The 22,281-nt window shown below is 47.9% G+C and overlaps 10 protein-coding genes across 10 annotated transcripts; 4 read left to right on the forward strand and 6 right to left on the reverse strand.

The window, feature by feature from the left end:
- Positions 1 to 36: 36 nt before the first annotated feature.
- PHATRDRAFT_53964 (probable calcium ATPase) lies at positions 37 to 3,538 on the reverse strand (the record flags this gene model as incomplete). Its single annotated transcript, XM_002177113.1, has 6 exons — positions 2,866 to 3,538; positions 2,398 to 2,794; positions 1,717 to 2,320; positions 1,280 to 1,650; positions 977 to 1,213; positions 37 to 903 (listed from the first exon to the last, which is right to left on the reverse strand). Exons 1-6 carry the CDS (start codon positions 3,408 to 3,410, stop codon positions 37 to 39), a joined length of 3,021 nt encoding a protein of 1,006 aa, XP_002177149.1. The 5' UTR covers positions 3,411 to 3,538.
- Positions 3,539 to 3,971: 433 nt separating this feature from the next.
- Positions 3,972 to 6,035, reverse strand: PHATRDRAFT_42663 (predicted protein). Its single transcript, XM_002177114.1, has one exon. The coding sequence runs from the start codon at positions 5,898 to 5,900 to the stop codon at positions 4,173 to 4,175; it is 1,728 nt and encodes a 575-aa protein (XP_002177150.1). The 5' UTR covers positions 5,901 to 6,035; the 3' UTR covers positions 3,972 to 4,172.
- Positions 6,036 to 6,502: 467 nt separating this feature from the next.
- Positions 6,503 to 7,252, forward strand: PHATRDRAFT_31702 (predicted protein; the record flags this gene model as incomplete). The annotated part of the gene is made up of 3 exons (XM_002176605.1): positions 6,503 to 6,565; positions 6,667 to 7,068; positions 7,154 to 7,252. The coding sequence occupies 3 exons, from the start codon at positions 6,503 to 6,505 to the stop codon at positions 7,250 to 7,252; spliced, it is 564 nt and encodes a 187-aa protein (XP_002176641.1).
- A 29-nt stretch (positions 7,253 to 7,281) lies between these two features.
- Positions 7,282 to 9,066, forward strand: PHATRDRAFT_8755 (predicted protein; the record flags this gene model as incomplete). Its single annotated transcript, XM_002176606.1, has 3 exons — positions 7,282 to 7,911; positions 7,996 to 8,388; positions 8,584 to 9,066. 3 exons carry the CDS (start codon positions 7,282 to 7,284, stop codon positions 9,064 to 9,066), a joined length of 1,506 nt encoding a protein of 501 aa, XP_002176642.1.
- A 951-nt stretch (positions 9,067 to 10,017) lies between these two features.
- Positions 10,018 to 10,590, reverse strand: PHATRDRAFT_31704 (predicted protein; the record flags this gene model as incomplete). Its single annotated transcript, XM_002177115.1, has 1 exon — positions 10,018 to 10,590. One exon carries the CDS (start codon positions 10,588 to 10,590, stop codon positions 10,018 to 10,020), a length of 573 nt encoding a protein of 190 aa, XP_002177151.1.
- A 491-nt stretch (positions 10,591 to 11,081) lies between these two features.
- On the reverse strand, positions 11,082 to 15,411 carry PHATRDRAFT_24514 (predicted protein). The gene is made up of 2 exons (XM_002177116.1): positions 14,681 to 15,411; positions 11,082 to 14,593 (listed from the first exon to the last, which is right to left on the reverse strand). Exons 1-2 carry the CDS (start codon positions 15,279 to 15,281, stop codon positions 14,214 to 14,216), a joined length of 981 nt encoding a protein of 326 aa, XP_002177152.1. The 5' UTR covers positions 15,282 to 15,411; the 3' UTR covers positions 11,082 to 14,213.
- A 224-nt stretch (positions 15,412 to 15,635) lies between these two features.
- Positions 15,636 to 17,184, reverse strand: PHATRDRAFT_42668 (predicted protein; the record flags this gene model as incomplete). Its single annotated transcript, XM_002177117.1, has 1 exon — positions 15,636 to 17,184. Exon 1 carries the CDS (start codon positions 17,121 to 17,123, stop codon positions 15,636 to 15,638), a length of 1,488 nt encoding a protein of 495 aa, XP_002177153.1. The 5' UTR covers positions 17,124 to 17,184.
- A 584-nt stretch (positions 17,185 to 17,768) lies between these two features.
- Positions 17,769 to 18,308, reverse strand: PHATRDRAFT_5889 (predicted protein; the record flags this gene model as incomplete). Its single annotated transcript, XM_002177118.1, has 1 exon — positions 17,769 to 18,308. A coding segment is annotated over one exon (540 nt), but the record flags the coding sequence as incomplete, so codon positions are not given.
- A 677-nt stretch (positions 18,309 to 18,985) lies between these two features.
- PHATRDRAFT_42670 (predicted protein) lies at positions 18,986 to 19,859 on the forward strand (the record flags this gene model as incomplete). The annotated part of the gene is made up of 1 exon (XM_002176607.1): positions 18,986 to 19,859. One exon carries the CDS (start codon positions 18,986 to 18,988, stop codon positions 19,694 to 19,696), a length of 711 nt encoding a protein of 236 aa, XP_002176643.1. The 3' UTR covers positions 19,697 to 19,859.
- A 379-nt stretch (positions 19,860 to 20,238) lies between these two features.
- On the forward strand, positions 20,239 to 22,013 carry PHATRDRAFT_42671 (predicted protein; the record flags this gene model as incomplete). The annotated part of the gene is made up of 2 exons (XM_002176608.1): positions 20,239 to 21,648; positions 21,894 to 22,013. The coding sequence occupies exons 1-2, from the start codon at positions 20,404 to 20,406 to the stop codon at positions 22,011 to 22,013; spliced, it is 1,365 nt and encodes a 454-aa protein (XP_002176644.1). The 5' UTR covers positions 20,239 to 20,403.
- Between the last annotated feature and the right edge of the window lie 268 nt (positions 22,014 to 22,281).

Here is a 22,281-nt window from a genome sequence, read left to right on the forward strand (position 1 = left end):
TGAAAGATAGAGCAAAATTACCAGCGGGCAAACTATCTATAGTGCAAGAAGCGTTTTTGCCTTGGCTTCCTTCGGTGCCCAGCGAGCAGCTTGCTCCGCTTTATTCTTGTCAAAACGACGAAAATTAAGCCAAGAGTGGTGTTGCCTTAGACCAGCACTACGGCTTGTCTTCTTGGACGCAAAAGGGGAAGTGTGGTATCCATCGCAAAAGACACTAGGGAAGAATGTCTTTCTCAGTGCATCGAGCCACAAGACCATTGAACTGAGCAACACAATGTAGGCGATATCGTAGAATGTCAATGCTTCAGTTTGAAAAACTTTCTGAAGCGGAAGCCAGTACACCACAAGAAACTGTCCCACAACTGAACCTCCTATAGCCCAGAGAAACGCTGGATTGCTGTACAGGTTAATTTTGTAGAAAGGCTTGTCAGCAGATCGGCAAACATACGCGTTGAACAAGTCGCAATTGCAAAACATCATGAAAGTCATGGTCGTATCTCGGCGGTTTACGGCTCCGTCATCAAGCTCATTGGAAAACACTTTCAGCGTCAAAAATACAATTAATGCAGCACTGCTAGTAGCCCGCAATAAAAGAGCCCGTGTAACAATAGGCTCATCCGCTTTTCTCGGTTTCGCGCGAAGAATTTTTTCATCAACGGGTTCCACCCCAAGACTTTGAGCTGGAGGGCCGTCCATCAAGATGTTTATCCAAAGGATTTGAGTTGCGTTGAGAGGAGATGGTAACCCAAATGCAGTTGCAATACTGGCCATCGTTAGAGCAGCAAATGACGTGCTCAGCTGAAATGCCAAGAAACATCGAATATTGAAAAAAATTCCTTTTCCTTCTGCAATTGCCATTGTAATCGTCCTAAAATCATCATCCGCCAACACTACATCTGCGGCCTGTACGAGTCAATCGCAGGTGAGACAAAAACGCTCTCCTCTCATATAAACCACCCAGAAAACGTCTGCATACCTCTTTTGCAACATCGGTACCTTTCAATCCCATAGCAATCCCGATATCAGCACCTTTCAGCGCAGTGGCGTCATTCACTCCATCTCCCGTCATTGCGACTATATCACCACGCTCTTGAAGTGCTCTGACAATTGCTAGCTTATGACGAGGAGCCACCCGATAGAAAACACGGACTCCAGAAATACTTTCCGCGAGGTTTTGCGGTGATATAGCATCGAGTTCGGCTCCACTCAACGCCTCACTGGTACCCAACTCGAGATCATCTGTAAAAATTGTCTCAGAGGACAAAAGCGTATCGTCAACAGCTGTATCGCCATTTTCGCTGCCTAAAATACCACACCGCTGAGCGATTGCCAATGCCGTTTCTTTAGAATCCCCTGTCACCATCATTACTTTCACCCCGCCACGACGTAGCTGGCGCACAGCATCGCACACCCCTTCTCTTGGTGGATCCTCCATCCCAACGAGCCCTGCGAATACTAACTCTCCTAAAGATTGCCCGTATGCAAAGGCCAAAACGCGAAGCCCTCCAGCAGCCATCCGGCGAGCCTGAAGAAGCACTTCGGCCCTGTCATCCTCTACGAGAAGCTCTGCTGACCCATTTGATTGACCATATGTCGAACACTCTCCTAAAATCTTTTCAGGCATGCCCTTGACAAAGTAAAGGCTACCATCTCCCACTCCATGTCGATTTCTTGAATAAGTAACGGAGTTCGACGCGACAGCAAATGCATCGCAACATTGTCGTCCACTAACCGGACGGGCACGAACTTCCATCCGTTTACGATCGCTCGTGAAAGGTATCTCCTGTAAACGGTGATACTGGGCTCTTGGATCCTCAAGATTTGCTTTGTCAGCTGCAACTAGAAGTGCAAGCTCTGTCGGTTGACCTGACAGCGCACCTCCAGTATGACCTTCCGACAACTCTGAGTCCAACGATTGTAAAAGAGTTGCATTGTTGCACAGGCACGCCGTATTGAGTAAAGCTGACAGGGCAGCATATTCGTCGCATTCTGAAGTTACTTTCCCGGACGGAGCTTTTGGGCCAGTCGATCCGTCAGCATCCAGATACACCAAATTACCCGACTTGGACCCGTACCCTATACCTGTAAATCCGAATTTGGCTTTAGGATAAGCAAGTGCGAATAAGGTCCGAACAGTCATCTCATTTTGTGTCAACGTCCCAGTTTTGTCCGAGGCTACGGCAGTTGCGCATCCAAGTGACTCAACTACTGGGAGTTTTTTAATGATTGCATTCCTTCTGGCCATACGTAACACTCCAAGTGCAAGAGTTACTGTCACACAGATAGGAAGGCCTTCCGGGATGGCGGCTACGGCAAGACTCTGTGAACACAGTCAAAAAGCAACATAATATCAGGCAAACGTGACAAAAACTTCAGAACTCGCTTACCAGAACTTACCACAGCTACTGTGAGGGTTTCCAGGAAAGGTCGGCCTAGAATCCAACCCAGCATTGCGATGATTGAGATTGCAATCGAACTCAATCCAGCCAATCGCTGGCCCAGTTCATCTATTTTAATTTGAAGCGGAGACTTTCGACTCGCAACTGAACTCAATTCAGTAGCCACCTTCCCAAACTCAGTCGAGACTCCCACTGCAATCACAAGAGCCCGTCCACGTCCGGCATTAACTAGACTGCCTGCAAAGACTACATTCTTTTGCTGTGTCAAAGGCGGCGATGCTCCCAGCACCACGCCTTCACCTGTTTTGGCAACGGGATGATTCTCTCCCGTCAATGAGGATTCGTCTAATATGAGTTCTACTGAGTCGACGACACGACAGTCTGCGGGAACGCGACTTGAAGGAACAGAAGTAAGCTGGAATGCATGTTGTTTCAAAAACCAAAAAGAACGAGAACTGTAACTTACTCTCCAGTTGCTAGTAGTACTAGATCACCAACAACAAGTTCCTTCGCAAAGAAACCATCGATAACTTGGCCGTCCCGTAGCACTGTACATGTGTGTGGCACGAGAGTCGCCAACTTTTCCAAAGCAGCCTCCGATCGGTATTCTTGAACCGCTGCAACCATGGACACGATAAGGAGTGCAAAGGCGATGCTGATTGCTTCCGACTGGTTTCCGAGAGCAATAGAAACGGCGGCAGAACCCAATAGCATAAGAATCAATGGCTCTTTCAACTGAGAGACGAGCGCCGTGAAAATGGGCGAGACGCACGCTGTGTATTGCGACATAAACGTCTTGTGTTTGTCGCCATCGTCACCTGGCATTCGATTCGCCCCAAATTCAAGTCGTAACGTTGAAATCTGGCGCGTCGACCATCCGTGGCTAAGGAGCTGCGTGCTCGAAGAATCGACGGAGAAGTTCCCATTTGCAAGGGCCGCCAAATGCCGAGCCACATCTTCCGGCTGCCAAGCGCATTCTTCCAACCGTGTATAGGGGTACGGTCTTGCCATACCGAGGAATAACGAAGAAGCCGGATTTCTACTATCTAACAAAACAACGGCCTTTTCTTAAGAAGTTCTGTGGTTACTCTTGTGTGGTGTGTAGGCCAGAAAGAGATGACAATCGATTTCAAGGTTTGTCACAGGAAGTAAGGTTGGTCGCTTTTCTTGGCCGAAAGAAATCGCGTGGAGAGCTGTTGGCGAAATCTTCGACTCGTAGAGCCAACCAAGGGCACGATTCGAGAAAAGGCATACGTTTTCACCGTCATTTAGCTCAATTTTACTGTCATCGACATGTCCCAACGTGAAAAGGTTTTTTTCTTACATCAATACTAAAGTCTAATATGGCCACTCTAGCAGGAGCTACACTAAGCCGGTGCAAGTCATGTCAAAAGCCACAGATAACTCTAGATAAGACAAGTGGGGGATAAACGAGAGAGAGATATGTGACCGTCTCTCGCTTCTTGCAGGCTATCCTTTATAAACCTTTTACGAAGCTACACTGTTTTCGCATTCACCGTCAGTCAATTTAATCGCGAGGGCACGAATAATTTCTACAGACACAGCAAAATTCCGTGTCTCGCATAATTGGCCATTCCTATTCACTGTGAGAATTCGTTTTACTACCTATTTCGGTCAATTCGCCTCGAAGCCGACGGCTGCCAGATTATGACGGGATGAGAGTGCCCATGCAGTCTGTTGGTACATAATGATGTTGAAAGAACGATTGTTCCTGTAGTTATAAGCATCTCTTTCAGAGAAGGTAAAACCCCGTCATTGGTCATTTTTCTTGGTTGCAGAGCTGCTCAGATTGATCGCGTCGTCCGCCATTTTCAACGCGTCGGCAACCTCTTTCTCCAGCTCTGCACTGAGCTTCGCTTTCTCCGCTGCCACCTTTGATGCATCAGTGAATTTACTCATCGGCTGATCAGTATTTGACATAATTTCATTCTTTTGCGTTTGTGGAAGCCCCATCTTCGGTTGGTCCCATGATGCTGACTTTGCACCGTCCGTAGATGTGTTGATTCCACTTTGAGCCTTCAGTGTACCCTCCCCCGTGCCCAAAGCCTCCCGGGCAACCTTTAAAGCGCTTGCAACTTCCTCGCTGAGTTCCGCGTCGAAAGCCGGTGAAATTTGCTCATTCGGTAATGTAGAACTGGGCTGTTTCGAGATCGACTGTTTCGGCCATACGGCCTTTTTAGGCTGATTTTGCTCATCCATAACAGCCGAGCGTTCCTTTATTTGCTGCTGAACAGCCTCAAATCCTTTCGAAACAAACGCTTCACCAAGTTTCCAAGTCAACGTCAAAATCCCTTTACCGACAATCCATATAGCTTTGCCTGTAAAGGATGCTACTGTCTCAACAACTGTCCAGCCTATACTATCAGGATTTAGATTCGTCGATGGCTTTGGGGGTGGTATTTTGGGAGGCTTGGGTTTGGGCTTTTCTAGGCCAAGGAGTACTTTGGACGAAGTAGCTAATTCGTTCACTGTCTGTTTCGTTTGTTTCGCAGTCGTGTCGATTTTTTTCGGAAGCGCTTTTACATCATCAATCGCCTTGGCTGTGGACGCCATAGTGTTATCAACCGATGTTTGCACGTTACGAGCAGCTTCGGTCATTTTATCCGGGATGCTTGCAACTGTATCGATAGAGGTCTTTACTGCATCTGGAATTGTCTTGGCGAATGTACCAGTCTTGTCCACTGCGTCGGCAACCTTGTTTGGTATCGACAGCATACCACCCGCAAACCATTTAACGGTATCTCCTACTTGGTATACATTTTCTTTGATCTTTTGTATCTTCCCTTCGCGCTCCAAGGCTTCTTGACGAAGCCGTTCCTTGCGTTCCCAGTTGCGAATTTCCCGTTCCGCAATGGCTCGCTCAATCGGATTGCTTGATTGCAGCCTTTGAATGGATGCACTGATTTCTTGAGCGGCGGATAAGCGCGCTTTAATGACTGGTTTGGAGATGAGTTCCTTCGCTTCCGGTGTTTTGTTTTGCGTCAGACCGTAAGCACTATCGACGCCACTCCAGAAAGTCCCCTTGATTTTATCAAAGACCGTTTCGTTGGGATTTTGCATTGGTGCGGGGGGCGGAGGCACCTTCTTGGTCGATTTGGATTGGTACCGATCCATCAAGCGTTTTCCGGGCGTATCGCGGCCTGCTTGGTGACTGTAAAGACGATTCTTGAGCGTATCGCTGTAACCGTCCATGACCTTACTTTCCGATCTCGACGACGCAGCTTTATTCTTGTTATTGATAAATACGCTCTTCATCCAGTCCACTTCACCTTTTTCGGTTTGCTGTAACGGCACCTTGGACGAACGACGTTCCGAAGGACGCACCGAAGAAACAGCACCAGTCTTTTTATTTTGTTGTATACGATCGGTCCGGTACGACGACATCTGTTGCGAAACAAAAGCGCTCGCTCTGGGAAGGACAAACTGCAACAACAGCAACGTCTTCCAGGTCCTCATGTTGACGATTGGGTTGCGATACATCAGTATCGTTGCCGCAAAAACAAGGTATTGGAAATTTACAGTATCAAGAACACTCTCTAAAGAGCAGGAATTGCACAGTCAAAAGGGATGGTGTTGATTGACAGCGACTAGTTGACTGAGTTTGGTAAAACCTCGAAGGTCTGCTGTGCCCCAAGTCCAGTCCGTTTCGAACCTATTTGTCCCGGAAACGGCGGACCCGTTCCGTGAGCGTGCCGCCCCCATCTGCTTTCTGTTGGGGATCACGAAATAGAACGGACTGTGACAACTGCTTACGTCGACCCTCCAGTTCGAAAGATTTGAATTCTTAGACCCGGAACAAAGGAACGGTTTCGTCCGTCCGTGTCTACTTCGCTTGGTCTGTACCTTCACCCTGCAGAATTTGGTTCTCCAAATTGTGAGAGGTGGGAAAACGAGGGCGAGTTCAGCAAGGTCGTCGTAGCAGTAGCAGTAGTTGTAGTGGTGAGAGAAGGAATGTAAGGGAGCCGCGAACGTGCCCACCTTTGTTCGTCTCGATCTCCTGGCGCACAACCGAACAAAACCTATTGAGACAACCCCAGAGAGTTTGCCTACCTCCTTTCTTGGACAAGATCCCAAATAGCACCATGTCGAAAGCGTTAGTACTGTACGGTTCGGAAGAAGAGCTCAAAAGCGCTGCGGCTCGCAAGGTAAAAACAATTGCGAGTGCCGTATGCCACTCTTTTGCTAGCAGGCCACCGCTCTTTGGCGCACACAAAACTCATCTAATTTCGAACCCGATGCTTAACAGATACTGGTAGCCGCAGCTTGTGCGGGTGTATCGTTGGCAACGTCAACGGCGGATTCGAGTTCCTCCACAACGCTGACGCCTCGTTCCTCGGGAACGCTGGTCTTGGCATTCGGGTCGTCCATCCGCATCGGTACGGTCAACGCCGCACTGCGTCTAATCGCCAGTCTAGCACCCGCAAGCGGTCTTCTCGGTGAATCGGATACCGATCAAGCCAAAGTAGATGGTTGGTTGTCTTTCCTGTGGTCTTCGGTCGATCTACCTTTGCAAGTATTGGTACAGGATCCCCAAAGCCAAGCGGCATTGAAAGACCTTTTCGATGTCTTGGTTAATATTGATGCCCTTATGCTACGGCAAACGTTTCTCGTGGGACACTCACCGACGTTGGCCGATATCCGACTCGCAGTGTCTTTGGAACAGGCAACTGCGCTGGGCTTCTGGGACGCTGGTACGGAGTCCACGGCGAATCTCGGCCGCTTTTACCAAACAGTGGCGCACCAACCATGGTTTGCCACCCCCGCTTCCCGCGCCCCCTCGCTACCAACAAGAGATTCCACCACCCCCAACGGAACGCAAGGCGTTTTGCTGAACGGTGCGGCTCCGCCGGTGGTCAATAAAATGTACCGGCGTCACCGGATTCGGATTAAGGAAATTCTCAAGGCTGACGCCACAGCGTGCGTGGATCAGACGATTACGGTAGCCGGGTGGGCCCGAACGGTTCGCAAACAAGGAGCCAAGCTCATGTTTGTGGAACTCAACGATGGATCGGTTGGGACATCTCTGCAGTGTGTACTGCACGAACCCACCTGTGAAGGATTTGACGGTTGCAAAACCAACGGTGGAACCGGTGCTTCGTTTCAATTTGTCGGGAAGGTGGTACAGAGTCAAGGCGAAGGTCAATTGGTGGAGTTGCAAGTTTCCAGTGCCAAACTTTTAGGTGCGGTGTATGCCGGCAACATTGAAGGCACGGAAATTGGCGGCATGCTGTACCCGATGCCGAAGAAAGACTTGACTCTCGAACACATGCGCGAACAGGCCCATTTGCGCCCGCGAGGTGCCATTCATGCGGCAGCCATGCGCATCCGCCACTGCATGGCGTACGCCACACACAACTTCTTCCACAATCACGGGTTTTTGTACATTCATACGCCGATTGTCACCGGAGCCGATTGCGAAGGTGCAGGCGAACAGTTCGGAATTACGACACTGCTGGGCAGCGACCATCACCAAAAGGACATTGCTCTTCCGGTTCATCAACCACCAGAAGAAGGGGAGAAAAAACTTTCCAAAAGTGAAATGAAGAGGCTAGCAAAGAACCAAGCCAAGGCAAAGGTGGATCCGAACAAGCCCATTGAAGAGACGGTCATTGGCGCCGTTGACTACAGCACCGATTTTTTCGGACAACGCGTGAATCTGACGGTGTCGGGTCAACTCAACGTCGAAACGCACGCATGTGCTCTCTCGGATGTCTACACCTTTGGCCCCACATTTCGCGCTGAAAACTCTTTTACGTCGCGTCATCTTTCTGAGTTTTGGATGATTGAACCTGAAATTGCGTTCGCCGATCTTACCGACGATATCAACCTCGCCGAAGACTACCTCAAATATTGCGTGGAGTATGCTTTAGAAAATTGCGCCGACGATTTGGAATTTTTCGAGAATAACCCGTATGGAGAAATGGGACTCCGTGACCGTCTTCGCAACGTGATTGCCAATCCGTTCAAGGTAAGCTCCTCGTCAAAATTGTGCGCCATGAAAGCATGGGACTGTGTAATGACGATGCATACATCAATGGGAATCTCTCCGAAACTTTGCGTGTAGAGAAAGATGATCAATTTATTTCGGAACATTTTTCTTTGGACTTTTGATGCTTGATTCCAATTATGTGCCCCTTATAATTTGCTTTCACCCCTTTTTCAGCGCCTCACGTACACTGAGGCAATTGAGATTCTCCAAAATGCCGTCGCGGAAGGCCACAAGTTCGAGGAAACACCAGTGTGGGGTATGGATCTACCCTCAGAGCACGAACGTTTCATCTGCGAAAAAGTTTTTCAGCAACCTGTGGTCTTGACGGATTACCCCAAAGACATTAAAGCTTTTTACATGAAACTCAATGATGACGGCAAAACTGTTGCAGCCGCGGATGTGCTGGTCCCTAAAATTGGTGAAATTATTGGAGGCTCGCAGCGAGAACATCGTATGGATGTTTTGAAACAACGATGCCTAGAAATGAACTTGGACCCTCGCTCTGTCTGGTGGTACCTGGATCTTCGCCGGTACGGAACCGTCCCTCATGCTGGTTTTGGGCTTGGGTTTGAACGCTTGATTTTATTCATAACAGGTCTCTCGAATATCCGGGACGTCATACCGTTCCCACGATGGGCTGGAAATTCAAAGTTTTAATCCATTATAATGGCTTTCTAGTAGTAGGCTTTTTAATCTATTTACAGTTAGCAAAGGCTGTTAGTGCACCATTAAAAGTGGTCCCAATGCTGCATGCGTTTTCACATTATCTCAGGTCACAAGTGTGGATGGAGTAATATGTGTCGGACCCATCCCATTCAAGGGAAACTCATTATGTACTATTTAACAGGCAAAGTACGGATTTGCAATCCTCATTTTGTTTTCTTTTAGATTTTATCTTTTTGGAAAGAGTCTCACAGTTTGTATAAAGGCAAGCAGAGCCATCTATTATCTACTTAACAGGTAACTATTAGCCATATTGTTCACACTTTGGTTCTGTATTTCCAACCATACTCAACTAACGTCGGATTGTTAATCCCAATCCCAATTGATTGGTGTGCAATGACAACGCGACGGTTCCCTTGTGTGATCTTGTCCAGTTTTACTTTGGAAACGACTCCCGTTCTATTCTACGTATCCAATTGGCATACGATCGACGGTTCCGTAAAGAACAACATGGCTTCATCCTAAGTAATTGTATATTTAAGGAAATATCCGCATCTCCTTCTTTACATAAACGATACTAGACATGGAAATTGTGGTATTTCTTCCGTCCTGTCTTTGATTGCTTGCTTCACTATTTGTTGTAAATTGGTCGACGCCATCGTGAGCTCTTGTTGATCAATGAAATTCTCTTTTTATGAAATGACGACTGGTGTTTTAACCTTGGTCGAATGATTTTGAGCTACCAGGTACCGCCAGCTCGCCCAAACTTACACTCGTCGTATATCCACAACGACTCCAATGTCTTGATCTCCTTTGCCATCCTTAAGAGAAGTGAGGTACCCCACCTGACAGGATTCACGATGGTACAAGAACGGAGGGGTTCGCTGCGTCAATAAGGACATTTCAGCTTCATTTCAACTGCTTTCAAGTAGTAAACTTTTATATCTATTTGGTAAAGGCTTTGCTTTTGGCGTTTTCTTCAGTCCTTTCTTTGATTGCCTGCTTCCCTTTTCGTTGTAAATCGGTCAACGCCATGTCTTCCAAAAGCTCTTGTTGATCAATGGAGTTATCTTTTTGTGCAATAACGACTGGTGATTTAACTTTGGTCGCATGATTTTGAGCTCCCAGGTAGCGACCCTTCGCCCAGGCTCGCACTCGTTGTCTATCCACAACGACGGGCATGTCTCGATCTCCTTTGCCACCCTTGCGAGGGGTGAGGTGAACCACCTGACAGGATTCACGATGGTATAAAAACGGAGGGGTTCGCTGGGTCAACAAGGACATCACTGCTTCCGCGGAAGGATCCCTTAAAATGTCTAAACGTTCAACGCGAACGCCTAATTCTTTTTCAACCTCTTTCACAGCCTTTTCCATCGCATCGCATTCTGGAATCAACCCCGGCGGAACCTTGAAGAACAACAGTGGGTTGTATTTCGTTTTCGAAAGGAGTGGGATCCGGACTGCTTCGGCCAATGCGAGCACCATGAAAGTTTGAAAAACACATCTTAGACCAGTCATACTAGCTGTAAGCTTAGGTACACGATTTTTCTGAAGTGGAGACGTTGGAAACGAAAGTGTTCAGCATCGCGATCGCGACTTCTACTAGCGTCCTCGTTGCCCCTCACGTGATCCGTATAAACCTACCACTACGCTCTCTAGTAGTAGAGACCTTCTGACGAAGGAGTGAAGCTTCCCGCGTGGAAGTGTACCCATTGGAAAGCGTGAGTAAATTAAAATTGATACGCAAACGGGACTGCGAAGTTCCATCCATTCGCTTTCTCAGCGCGGAACCGAGCGCCTGTACGAAGTCCGGATTGGGAGCCGCATGTGGTTTTTTTTTTGTGACCGAGCCAGATTATCTCTCGAGCTTCGCGATTTTGTCCGTCTGCGTTCCATTGTTAGGACTCTTTGCCCCCAACTCTTTCTCCTTTCTTTACACAAACTCTCATTTGGGACTCACCGCCACTACATAAAAGACACTGCATTTAGCACACGTCTTTTTTACAACTTTCTGTTTACAAAAGAGTAGAGATACGAGGGCAGTGCAGGAGCTAGAAAGAATAGTTGAAGTATCATGCTAAGACTTGCTGCGTCGGCAACAAAACGCCGATCGTTGTCGTTTTCAGGTTGTCGAGTCAGAGCAGCGTTTTCATCCGGATCAGGGGCTCTTTCTGATACACGGAGATTAAATAGCACGCTGAGGGATGACGACGAAGCTCCATCCTGGAAGGATGGTAAGCAGCGTGACAGAAAGAGTCGAACCCATATCAGTGTGAAACCAAGAAGATGGGGCAGCAAGACCGAACGTGGGGCATACTACGCGAACCAAAGCCAGGTTCGATCGCAAAATACGAGAGATTTTGACAGCGAGATAGAGAAGGCTAAAGAAGTGAACAATATAATGAGCACATTCTTCGCTCGTCCGCCCAAGGAAAATTCGAACCAATCTGATTCGAAAAAAAGCGCTCGATCTTTTTTTCGTCCAACTGGTACGCAGCAACAGAAGGAAGAAGACACCCTTCGTCGAAAGTTTCTTAAAAATCCTGATTCGCTTGGTGGAAAGAATAAATCTTTGCGGTTTGACTTAGGCTTGGTCAATTTGAATACTCCTGGACCAAAAATGTCTTCATCCAAAAGGGAGAGGAGCGTCGGTCAACAGACTCGTCCCCCCAAAAATTTGACTCGCCTTTGTCGGAGTTTCTCCAATCGATGCTGTCTGACAAAAATAAGAATGTTCAACGCGATAGTCAGACAAGTCCAAAAAGGATACTGGATTATCAAAAACCAAAGTGGCGTTTGCAATCCCAAAAATCTCGGGAATCCACATTAGGCCTCCGCCAACAGCGGCAGGACGACAAGAGAAAGCGTATCGACGGTAGAGCTGGACGACGCCCCGATAGTATGCAGTATCGACGCTCGAGAGCCTCTCACATTAAAAAAACAGCCCCTGTTTTTGTCGATCCTAAATCGCTGATAGCTGTCATTCCGAACCATTCTCTTTCACTCTCCGAAACTTCCCGCCTCTTTCGCGAAAAAGCCATAGAGCTAAGGAAAACCCTTCGCTCGATTGGAGAGTACTCGAAAGAGGATCACCAAAAGTCAGATGAAGACTTGATTGTCGGAGTGGAGACAATGGAACTTATCGCGATAGAACTTGGGCGGTCGTTCCAACGTGCTAAAAGCCGTGAGTCTCAAGACGATGAGGCCCTACTAATGCAGCGCCGTGCTGCGGCAAATGAAGAAGTCCAAGAAGGCCAGGTACCCTATGAAAGCTTGCCCCCGAGACCACCCGTTGTCTGCATTATGGGTCATGTTGATCATGGTAAGACGACTTTAATGGATGCACTTAGACGGCGAGCTCAAGGTGGTGTTCCTTCCAGTTCCAAGAAGAAAAAGAAAGACAAAGGCAAAGCGAAAGGTAAAGGAACTCCAAAAGGAGGTGGAGACGTTGCTGGGACAGAGGCGGGGGGTATCACGCAAGTAATCAGCGCTTTTCAAGTACCCTTATTGGATCATGCTGTCGGCGCTGTTACATTTTTAGACACACCGGGCCATGCTGCCTTTAAAACAATGAGGCAGTCAGGTTCCGATGCGGCTGATATCCTTGTTTTGGTGATTGCAGCAGATGATGGAGTATCCGAACAAACTGTTGAGATTTTGGATTTTTACAAGTCAATCATTACTAGCTCAGGTGGTTCTGGAATATCGTTAGTCATTGCAATGAACAAGATCGACAAACCCGGAATCGAAGTAGACGAGGCTCGCATGCGAATTGAGAGTCAATTATTGGAACATGGTATCCTAACGGAGGGTATGCCTTCTGATCAGGATGGGGAATATGGTCCTCCTGTTCAGCTTGTACCGGTTTCTGGGCTTACGGGACAAGGATTAGACGATTTAATTGAAGGCTTGGTTTTACAGAGTGAGGTGATGGATCTTAGGGCCGACGATTCTACGCGTTGCGAAGGCATCATCATGGATGCAAAAGTCGACAAAGGTCTGGGCATTGTTGCTGATTGTATCATTCGATGGGGTTCTTTGGAAAAAGGCAACATAGTTGTCAGTGGCACAAACACAGGGAAAGTGAGACTTCTCAAGGATGTAAGCAACAAACAACTTTTGAGAGGCGTACCATCACAGCCAGTCCGAATAATCGGTTTCGATACTGTGCCAAAAGCCGGTGAGCCCATAGTCTGTGTAGCATCCGAGGAAGCAGCAGATCAGCTTATTGCGAGTCGGCAAGCTGCTTTATCTGCCAAAACAGAATCCGTGACGCAAAACAAAAATGATGCAGAAATACAAAGTGCAGGGAAGCACCTTATGAACTTTCGATGGCGGGAAGCCTTTGAAGAGAAACATGGACTGGAAGGCGAGGACGAATCGCAAATTCGCATCCCAGTCATCTTGCGCGCCGACGCCGACGGTACTTTGGACGCAATTCGGGACTCTCTTGTCGCTATTGCTGATGAATCTACATTAAATGTCTGCATCGACCCCATAAAGGTGGGAGTGGGCCCACTTCATGCCACGGATATCGAAATGGCCAAGGAATGTGGTGCCTCAATTTTTTGCTTCAATTTGAAAAATGAACAAACGATTGCTAGCATGGCTGAGAGTGAAGGCATATCATTGGTTTCAAATGACGTCATTTACCGACTGCTTGAAGACGCGAAGAATGAATTTGTTAAGCATTTCCCATGTACCCCATTCGAGATTGTTCATGGTCGAGGAAAAGTCCAGGCCGTTTTTGACATCGGAGGTATCGAAAATCGAGTCGCTGGTCTAAACATTTCAGAAGGGATTTTTTATAGAGAGAAGTGCAAAGGAAAGAATGGCCAACTGGAGGCCAAGTATCGCGTCTTTCGCGACGGTAAGCCCCTTACTCCTATGGACGCACTTGGAGCGACTAGTTTGAAGCACTTCAAAAATGACGTTAATGAACTATCGAATGGGAAAGATTGTGGGCTATCGCTGGACGGCTTTGACAACTACCAAACAGGAGACGTCATCGAATGCTTTTCGATTGAGATGAGGCAGGAATTCGTTTAGGTGTCGTCGCTGTCCAACCTTTGTGATGCTGCTATATCCAACGAATCGGTGCTCCTCTTGGTTAATAACAACGCATCCCCTTACTGTTAATATTACTCGGGAAGAGTTAGAATTTCCACGCCATTTTCGGTAATGTGTATAGTATGTTCAAATTGGGCAGCTAGGCTTCCATCAGCGGTAGCAACAGTCCAATCGTCGTCCCATTCGTAGCACGTAGAAGCGCCATTGGTCAACATTGGTTCAATAGTAAAAATCATTCCGGGTTTTAAAACAACCTTGTCAGTGTTTCGATAATGTTTGACGTATGGGGCGATATGGAATTCATCCGCAATACCATGGCCGCGATACTTTTCGACTGAGCTTAATCCGTAGGATTCGGCCACGTCTTGAATGGCTGAGCCAACGCTAGAAAGACAGCTACCCGGTTTGCACGTTTCTATGCCGGCATAGAGACTCTCCCGTGCTGCCTGTACTAATCGGCGCGCATCCAAAAAATGCGACTCGTCGTCCTTCTTGTCAAATTGCATTCGATACGGTACACCACGCCAATCGACGCCACCGCCTTCGTCTTTCTCTTGACTATCCCCTACAATAACAGTTGCACAGTTATCGCCGTGAACTCCATTCAAAAAGCAACTGACATCAAAAGAGACTATGTCACCGAACTGCAGAGGCCTATAATCTGGAATACCGTGGCAAATTACCTCATTCACAGACGAGCACAAAGACTTTGGAAACCAACAGTAATTCAGTGGGCTCGGGTAGGCATTCGCTTCCACGATTGCTTCGTGGACGGCAGTATCAATCTCATCAGTTGTAACCCCCGGTTTCGCGAGAGAGCATGCTAAATCCAAAACACTTCGGGCCAAACGGGCCGCATCAGTCATTCGCTTTAGCGAAACTTTGTCGTGCAACACAATGTCATCGCCATAGCGGCTCACAGGAAGTATACCGGAATCGGCGTATGGCGGACGCACAATATGTGAAGGAACTTTTTTGGTGGCCGATTGAGGGTACGCAATGATTGGAGTACGCTTGACATGCCAGAACGTTTCATCAGTAGCGTTTGTAGAAAAGAAAGCGGTCGAACATAGAGACGAAGAGGGCTCAATGTACCTCAATCCCGGACGCAATCCTCTCCAGAGAGTTTTTATACTCATGTTGAACGCCACCCCACTCTTGGTCGCTGTGCGAGCCAATCTACAGTCGCACTATATCGTTGGTAAGTGACAGTGTTCACAGCCAATGCCTCTATTTTAACTGTCTTCAAAGTCAATGGCTTCGTGTTGCCTATGGCAATTTATAGGTAACATCAACAGTAAAGAAGCCGATGTGATGAGAGGCATAGAGTAGTTTTACCTGTCAAAAGTATTTCCATTGTGCAAATAACCCAAACCCCTTAAGAGAAGACTGTCCTACCATCCGGTAGCTACGCAAGCGAACAACACGGATGTTGTTTATTTTCAGTCCAAGCCTTTGTACATCACTGCAACACTTTTTTTTTCTTGGAAGCATTAAATCGACGTCAAGCCATGTGAGCCGCCTGCGCTTTGATGGCTAGACATAGCGCCATCTGGCATACCATCAAAAACACGATCCATTGCTTCCACGACGGACGCGTCTACAGCTTCACTGGTTGAGGAAGCGCCCATGTCCTGATCTTCCAAGAGTGGAATCGCTTCATTATCGGACTGATACGGATCTTGATGGCGCTGACTGTGCTGATGCAGTTGAAGTCGCATGTTTTCCTGGTGCTCCCGGTACTGCTGAGAAATGCCAATATTCAGCGGTTCCGCAGTTGTGTCTACATTGTGTTTTCGTAGCTTCCGGAGCTTCCGACGCTCTTCTCGTTCGCGCCGATCAGGGCGATCTATGTCTCGCATCACTTGGCAAGCCTTGTGTATTGCTTTCTCGTCCGCAAGCTCTTCCCAGGCACCTTCGACCCCCTTGGGTGGTAGGATCCAGTTGTCCGACTTGTGGGCCGTCTTCATATCTACTCGCTTCAAGAAACGCCCAGGGGGTTCCAAGCTTCGGATGATGGTAACCATTTCAGTTGCCAAAGCTCGCTTTTCTGTATAGTTTGCAGAATCAAATTGCGCTTTGCGCTCCAACGCAAGATGGCGGAGGCGAGCATTTCCCACGTGTCCGTTGACATAGGCTCCGCGTCCACATAAAATATCGTATTCGTGCACTCCGTATGGATTTTCCACAATCGGTTGGTCAGGACATGGTGGTGGCGGTAGCGGAAGATCATCCAGCGGCGTTGTTGTAGCGCGAACGCGCTTCTTTCCAGAGTTTGCTGATAGCTCTCGCTGTGCGATCCGATCCGGACGTCGATGATCACGCATCACCTGGCAAGCTTTTAGAATCGCCTGTTCCATTGTCATCTCATACCAGGGTCCCTTGTCGACCTTGCGCTTGAGGAAACGTGACCCGTAATTGGAAACTGTAGCAGTTACAATCTCAGTGGCGATCCGTCGTTTCGCAGCATGATTTGCGGCTTCAAATTCCGGCTTGCGAATGAAGCTGAAGGCTCGAAACTTTTTGTTGCCTTCGTGTGCATTAACCGACGCACCGCGTCCAGAAAGGACATCGTGGACGGCAGGTTCCCAAATCGCATCCTTCTCCATGACGGACTGCTGCGCTAGTTCTTGGACTTCATGTTGTTGGGGTTGCTCCGGTTGGTCTATGTGAGTATTGTCAACTAGGTCTCCGATAGCAGCATTAATATTACTGACAAGTTGCGTATGCTGATTGATACCTCCTTCCATCAAATGTGCTTGGTGTACACTAGCATTGGCATGTTCTACTAGAGGATCGTGAGCATCAGCCACCGCTTGGTCATGGTCCGTGTGGTCAAGATTGGGGTCCGCGCGTAGCGTCGGTAGATCGTGTAAGTGGTGACCCAACACCACCGGAATGGCACTGGCGTCGACCACAGTTTCGGCTTTGCGCTGTCCCGAGATATCCGCTTCGGATAACGTCTCGTTCGGAACGTTCATTTTTTTCAGAAAGCGTGATCAAGTCTTGCGATCCAAAAGATGTGACCAAAACTTTCAAACGTTCAATTGTTGAGTCGACTGGTTCGTTGCGGTCGAAATGGTCGTTGCAGTCAATGGGATCGAACACCGCTTGATCTACACGAGCGATCGAGACGGTAAAGCAATGGTAGCGCTATGTATAATTCGTACCGTATTCTACGGAATTTTCCCTCAAAAATAAGATACCTGGAACCACAAGTCGTCGTCCGTGCTCTGACAATGTCTCTATTTACAGTTACTGTGAGCCTAACTGTAAGCCACTCCGAGATCTATATCGTCTTTAACTGGGCTAACAGTAAGCTTTCCAGCCAGCAAACTTAGCACAAACCTATTCTCTAGAGTAGCCAAAGAGAGACCAGTGACGAAGGCATGTGATCAAAATTAACAGAAACTAATAATCTAAATTGTTGTTACCGGCTCCCGAGCCCTGGCTAACGACGATTCGATTCTTCCGAAAGAATTTGATCGGACATTTAAAAAGCAACATCCGCGAACTTGCCCTCTGCAGAATGAATCTCGTTTCAGACTCCAAAGCTCTAATCGATCGTCGACTCCATCTTTTGTCTCCATTTTTGTGACGGCCTGCAGGAGTGCCGGTGTAGACCCGTCGGCAGCCACACATGCATCGTAAGTTTCTTCTAGAATATTCATGGAGAGGTCCTGGTCTTTTCCAGCTGCACAGAAGTTACAGTCCTCCATCACCCCACCGGGGTCCGTTCGAAATAAGCGCGTTTCCCCATTCATAGATACGTCGACGCCAGCTACAATCGCGGTGCACCCCAATGGCCGTGCCCCACCAACACGCGTCAGCTCATGCTGTAGGGCGGCCGCTTCGCGGGCCACTTCAGACGTTGTTGGTGCTTCGCCCATGCTAAGACGATGTCGCTGACAAAAGGACCGCAATGAGGACGCCAAGACTCGTGCATCCCCCGCGAAGCCTGCCGTAAAAATCCAAATGTGTTCGTCTATGCGGTGAACTTTTTGCCCAGGTATCATAGAAGCCGAAGCAGCTTGCCGGATGAAGACAAATACTTCGTGATCAGTCTTCAGCGCCAGAATCGGTACACCACGATTCGAAGCTTCCATTCCGTATTCCACTTGAAGAAGACGGCCGGAAGGATCGAAGGTTGTGATGGATCGATCGTACTTGGGAGCCGCAACAGTACGAACAACCACTCGTTGGCGCGAGTGAGCGGCGTGCACCAACGTCCAGGTCTTGGCCAAGCACAGACAGAGAAAGATCACTTGATACATTGGATCGTGAACACGATTCCTATCCGGAAACCGATGTCGCCGCTTTCCCGAACTTTTCATATGATGTCTCGCATGCATGGTTTTGTATAAAATGCTTGCCTCTGACGTGATGGCGTTCCAAGATTCCAACAGAAAAGAACTATCCCCCTACCCTCTGGCTGAAGATCTACTTACACTTAGACTGACTAGATATCTGTTTGTTGATCAATCCTTGGTTGACGGCAATCTTTGCTCCTGGGATCCGAACAAGTGATTGCTCATTGACTTGCATTATTCATGGCCTTTTCAATAGCCGGGATAATAAATAAGACAAGGAGCGGATTTCACGAAAAATAGGGTGCCACACTCGATACTCCCTAGCGCTTGGCTTACCATTAAAAACATGTCTAATTTGCTTTTTTGTGCTTTCCGTTCATATTTATAGAAAGGGGCTCGGATGACATCATTTCAAGAAAGCTACAATTGTTCCCACCCAACCAGTTCTTCCTGGACTGTTTCTAGCGACCGAAATCTACGGCAGCAATGGACCCTTGACGATTGTGACGAAGGCATTAAACGAGCAAGAAACCATGTGGCTCTTATTCGTTTCTTCACTTTTGATCATGCTTCACGAAACAGCGGCGTTCGCTCTAAGGCGCTCTCAGCATTTCCAGATGCAACGAAGGGTGGATATCAATCACATACACGCGTTGCGCACTGTCGCACCGCGAGTATTGACTTCTCGGTTTACAACTCCACTTACCCAGGACGTTGCCCAAAGAGACGCATCGTTTGATAACGTGAACGGAGATCATTCGAGAGAGAGCCCTTGGAAGTTACTGGAGGGAGTTAACATCACAGTCAGTGCCAACGAACTTCTTCCATCGGCTCCGCCTCTATCCTACAACAAGTTTCTAATCATGCAAGATAAAAGGGTAGTGGTAACAATAAGATATTCAAGCGGGGCCGGACTAAAGCCATACTTTCTAACGGTGGCGAAGAAGCTCAAAGCCTCTCACACCGACGTGATTATTGAGCGTCGAATACTTCCATCAGTCGACAAGGATGAGGGGGAAGAAGCAACTTTTGAAGTCTTGGTTGACGGAAAGATTGTGGTTGGAAAGGGTAGGCCCCGGAAGCAGAAGGTTGCTCGAGTCGACATGTCATGGGCGCGGAGTGTATTTGTATCTATGCAAGAACTCGACCTCAATATTTCTCGTGCCCGACGGCGGCGAAGACCGTCCACAATGGTCTATGGCGAGGACAATCCACAAGCTCCTCTCGAAGGATCGCAAGATTAAATTCCAATTAACAGTAAGTTGGGTCCGAATACCAGAAGTTGGCGGTAGAGCAAAAACTGAAGAAATACAGATACAGGTTACAGTATTCTCGCCGCATTCCTCCTACATAAACATATTGCATTAGCTATATCGCAGTGCCAATAATGTCTCCTTTGCACATTTGAAATGTGTTCTTGTCAAGCTCCAGACAGCTACTCGTGGTTGTATACAAAACGTTGATTGCAAAAAGATTAGCAGCTTTTTAGGTGTAATATAAAAAGGATCGTCCATATCTGGCTTGCGAGAAACCTACTGTAAAGCTTGATAACATTAACATTAGGTGTTTTGTGGATTGCTTGAACTGTAAGCAGCGGCAGCACGGACAGCATAATTTGATTGCACGGACACACCAAGCAACGGAAGTGGCATATCCTGACGTCACCAAACAGAACAGGAGGAAGGACAAGCTGACCAGTAAAGACATGAAAACTGGGAAGGTCAAACAGTCAAAGCAATTAAGCTGTAAGCTACCGTCGCATTAATTGTGATGAAATCAGGAAAATCAGAATCAAAAGCATATTTCACTTTCAAGCAACGCATTATTACCAAACTCGTTGGTCGGTATCGCTTCGAGCGTTACTATCTAACACTTCCAAGAAGCTGGAGCTCAAAACACAGCTTCCCGTTCCGGCAAACATTTTTGCTGTTAGTGACGTGACTGCTTTGTGATGCAACGATCGACGTCTGCCGCTGCTACCGGAGCTGGCCAGGGCGTCAAAGAAGTCACTGCAACATCTGAATCGCGAACAAAGTCTTCCCAAAATAGCTATGACGGTGGGTGTCTTTCTCGAAGCGCGGGGCGTAGCGACAGCTCGAGAGAGTGTCGTCGCCGCCATCATTTGAGCTCGTCAACCGAGTGCCATGATAGCAGTGGAGAAAGACTAATTCACCGTCACACGAATCGGCAGGTGTGCGATTTTTTCATTCATGGAGAAACAAAGTTCCCTTCTACCATGTCGTACTTGTCGGATGCGCAGCGGAGCGATGGTGCGACTGTCTGTTCCGGAAGTGTCACGGAAGACATCGAGGTGGAGAGCATCATATCACAGGAGGACCAACCGTCACAAGCTCGTCACTCTCCAAGTTCCTTAGAAAAAACGTTTCAAGGACGAAGAGTAGGCTTAAATGGCAGAGCTGTAGAGTTTGTTGAAGCTTCCTTCCAGGTATCATCCCGAAAGCCTTCGGTTTCACGAAAGCCTTTTTCTTCCTACGCCACTAGCTACCAGCTGAAGTCTCTTTTAGATGGCGATGGTGGAATAAGCCTACACAGTATGGGACCACCACTGAGTAGGGCGCTGTTAATGCACAAAGAAGGCGCATCTTCCCGAGGGTCAGGCTCTGTCAAGTCATTTGACTCAAACACGAGTTGCGTTGCAGGAACAGCATACTCCGATGATGGCGGCGGGTCGCTGGATGTGGAAACGCATTCCTATCACAGTCAAGATGAGGACAACGGCTGCAACTTTCGAAGTGGGAAGGAATCTTCTTCACAAACAAGCTCTACCAAATCGTTTTGGTCGCACGCAGGCGGCGACACCGCTGCCATGCTGAATACTGACAATTTACAGTGCTCTCTAGAAAGTGAAAGTCGAACGCTCTCTCCATGCCCCATTTACACTATTGATGACGTAGCAGCGCTTTTACAATCGGGACAGGCGGTGCAACTCGAGGAGGTTGAGGCAATGGAGACAACACAAGTGGGTACCCTGCCCGTTGAAAATGGCCGAATTAGTCCGGGGGGGACAATATACAAAGGGAGAGGAACGAGACGGTACCAAGGGCGGTATATGCACCTTCCCTTGAAGCGATTTCATCAAAATGGAATACACCTGGATGCCGTTAACGAAGGCGAAACAGAAGAAAACCGCCATGGCGAATTTCAGGAATATCACTCTAACGATCCTCGACTTACAGTAAGAGATGGTGCCTTGCACCCGTACCGTGACGCCAGACGACGAAGCCGAAGTCGGAGCAGAAGTCCGTCATGTGTTTGAAAATACAGTTCATTAGAAGTTCGCCCACATGGGTTTTGTTGAGAGCCTAGCTTCACGAGCTGCTTATTGGATTTTCATTATTGGATGGGACAGTACCAAACGTCCCATTGAAGGTACACCGTGTCAACAAAACACATAATATCTTCTACGAAACCTGTGGGTAGCTTAAAAGTTCTAGACCTAAGGCCATCGTGAAGGAAGAAAAGGCCTTCACTTCTTACATTCGTCGCACAAATGCACCGTTCAGGGTTTGGGAAGGAGCTTTACCTGTTACATTCCACTAATAGTCAAAGATATCAGAATCGAATAAATCTGGCGTCTGTCCGACGATACTTCGGCATTGCATGATCTCCCAGAAAAAACCATGGGATTTTTGGATTCGTTTCGGCAAAACAGCGAAAGCGTTCCATTCGGCTAACAAAAGTCATACGGCAACCTGCTAAAAAGCATTTCGTCGACAAGGGTAGCCTTAGCGCAACAAATTGCTTCTCATTGCCCATGAAATTTTCTTTTTGCTGGAGGAGCAGGGTTTGTAAGTGAAAAGCTCTCACG

The sequence above is a fragment of the Phaeodactylum tricornutum genome, chromosome 1, assembly GCF_000150955.2.
Source record: "Phaeodactylum tricornutum CCAP 1055/1 chromosome 1, whole genome shotgun sequence".
Taxonomy (NCBI): domain Eukaryota; phylum Bacillariophyta; class Bacillariophyceae; order Surirellales; family Neidiaceae; genus Phaeodactylum; species Phaeodactylum tricornutum.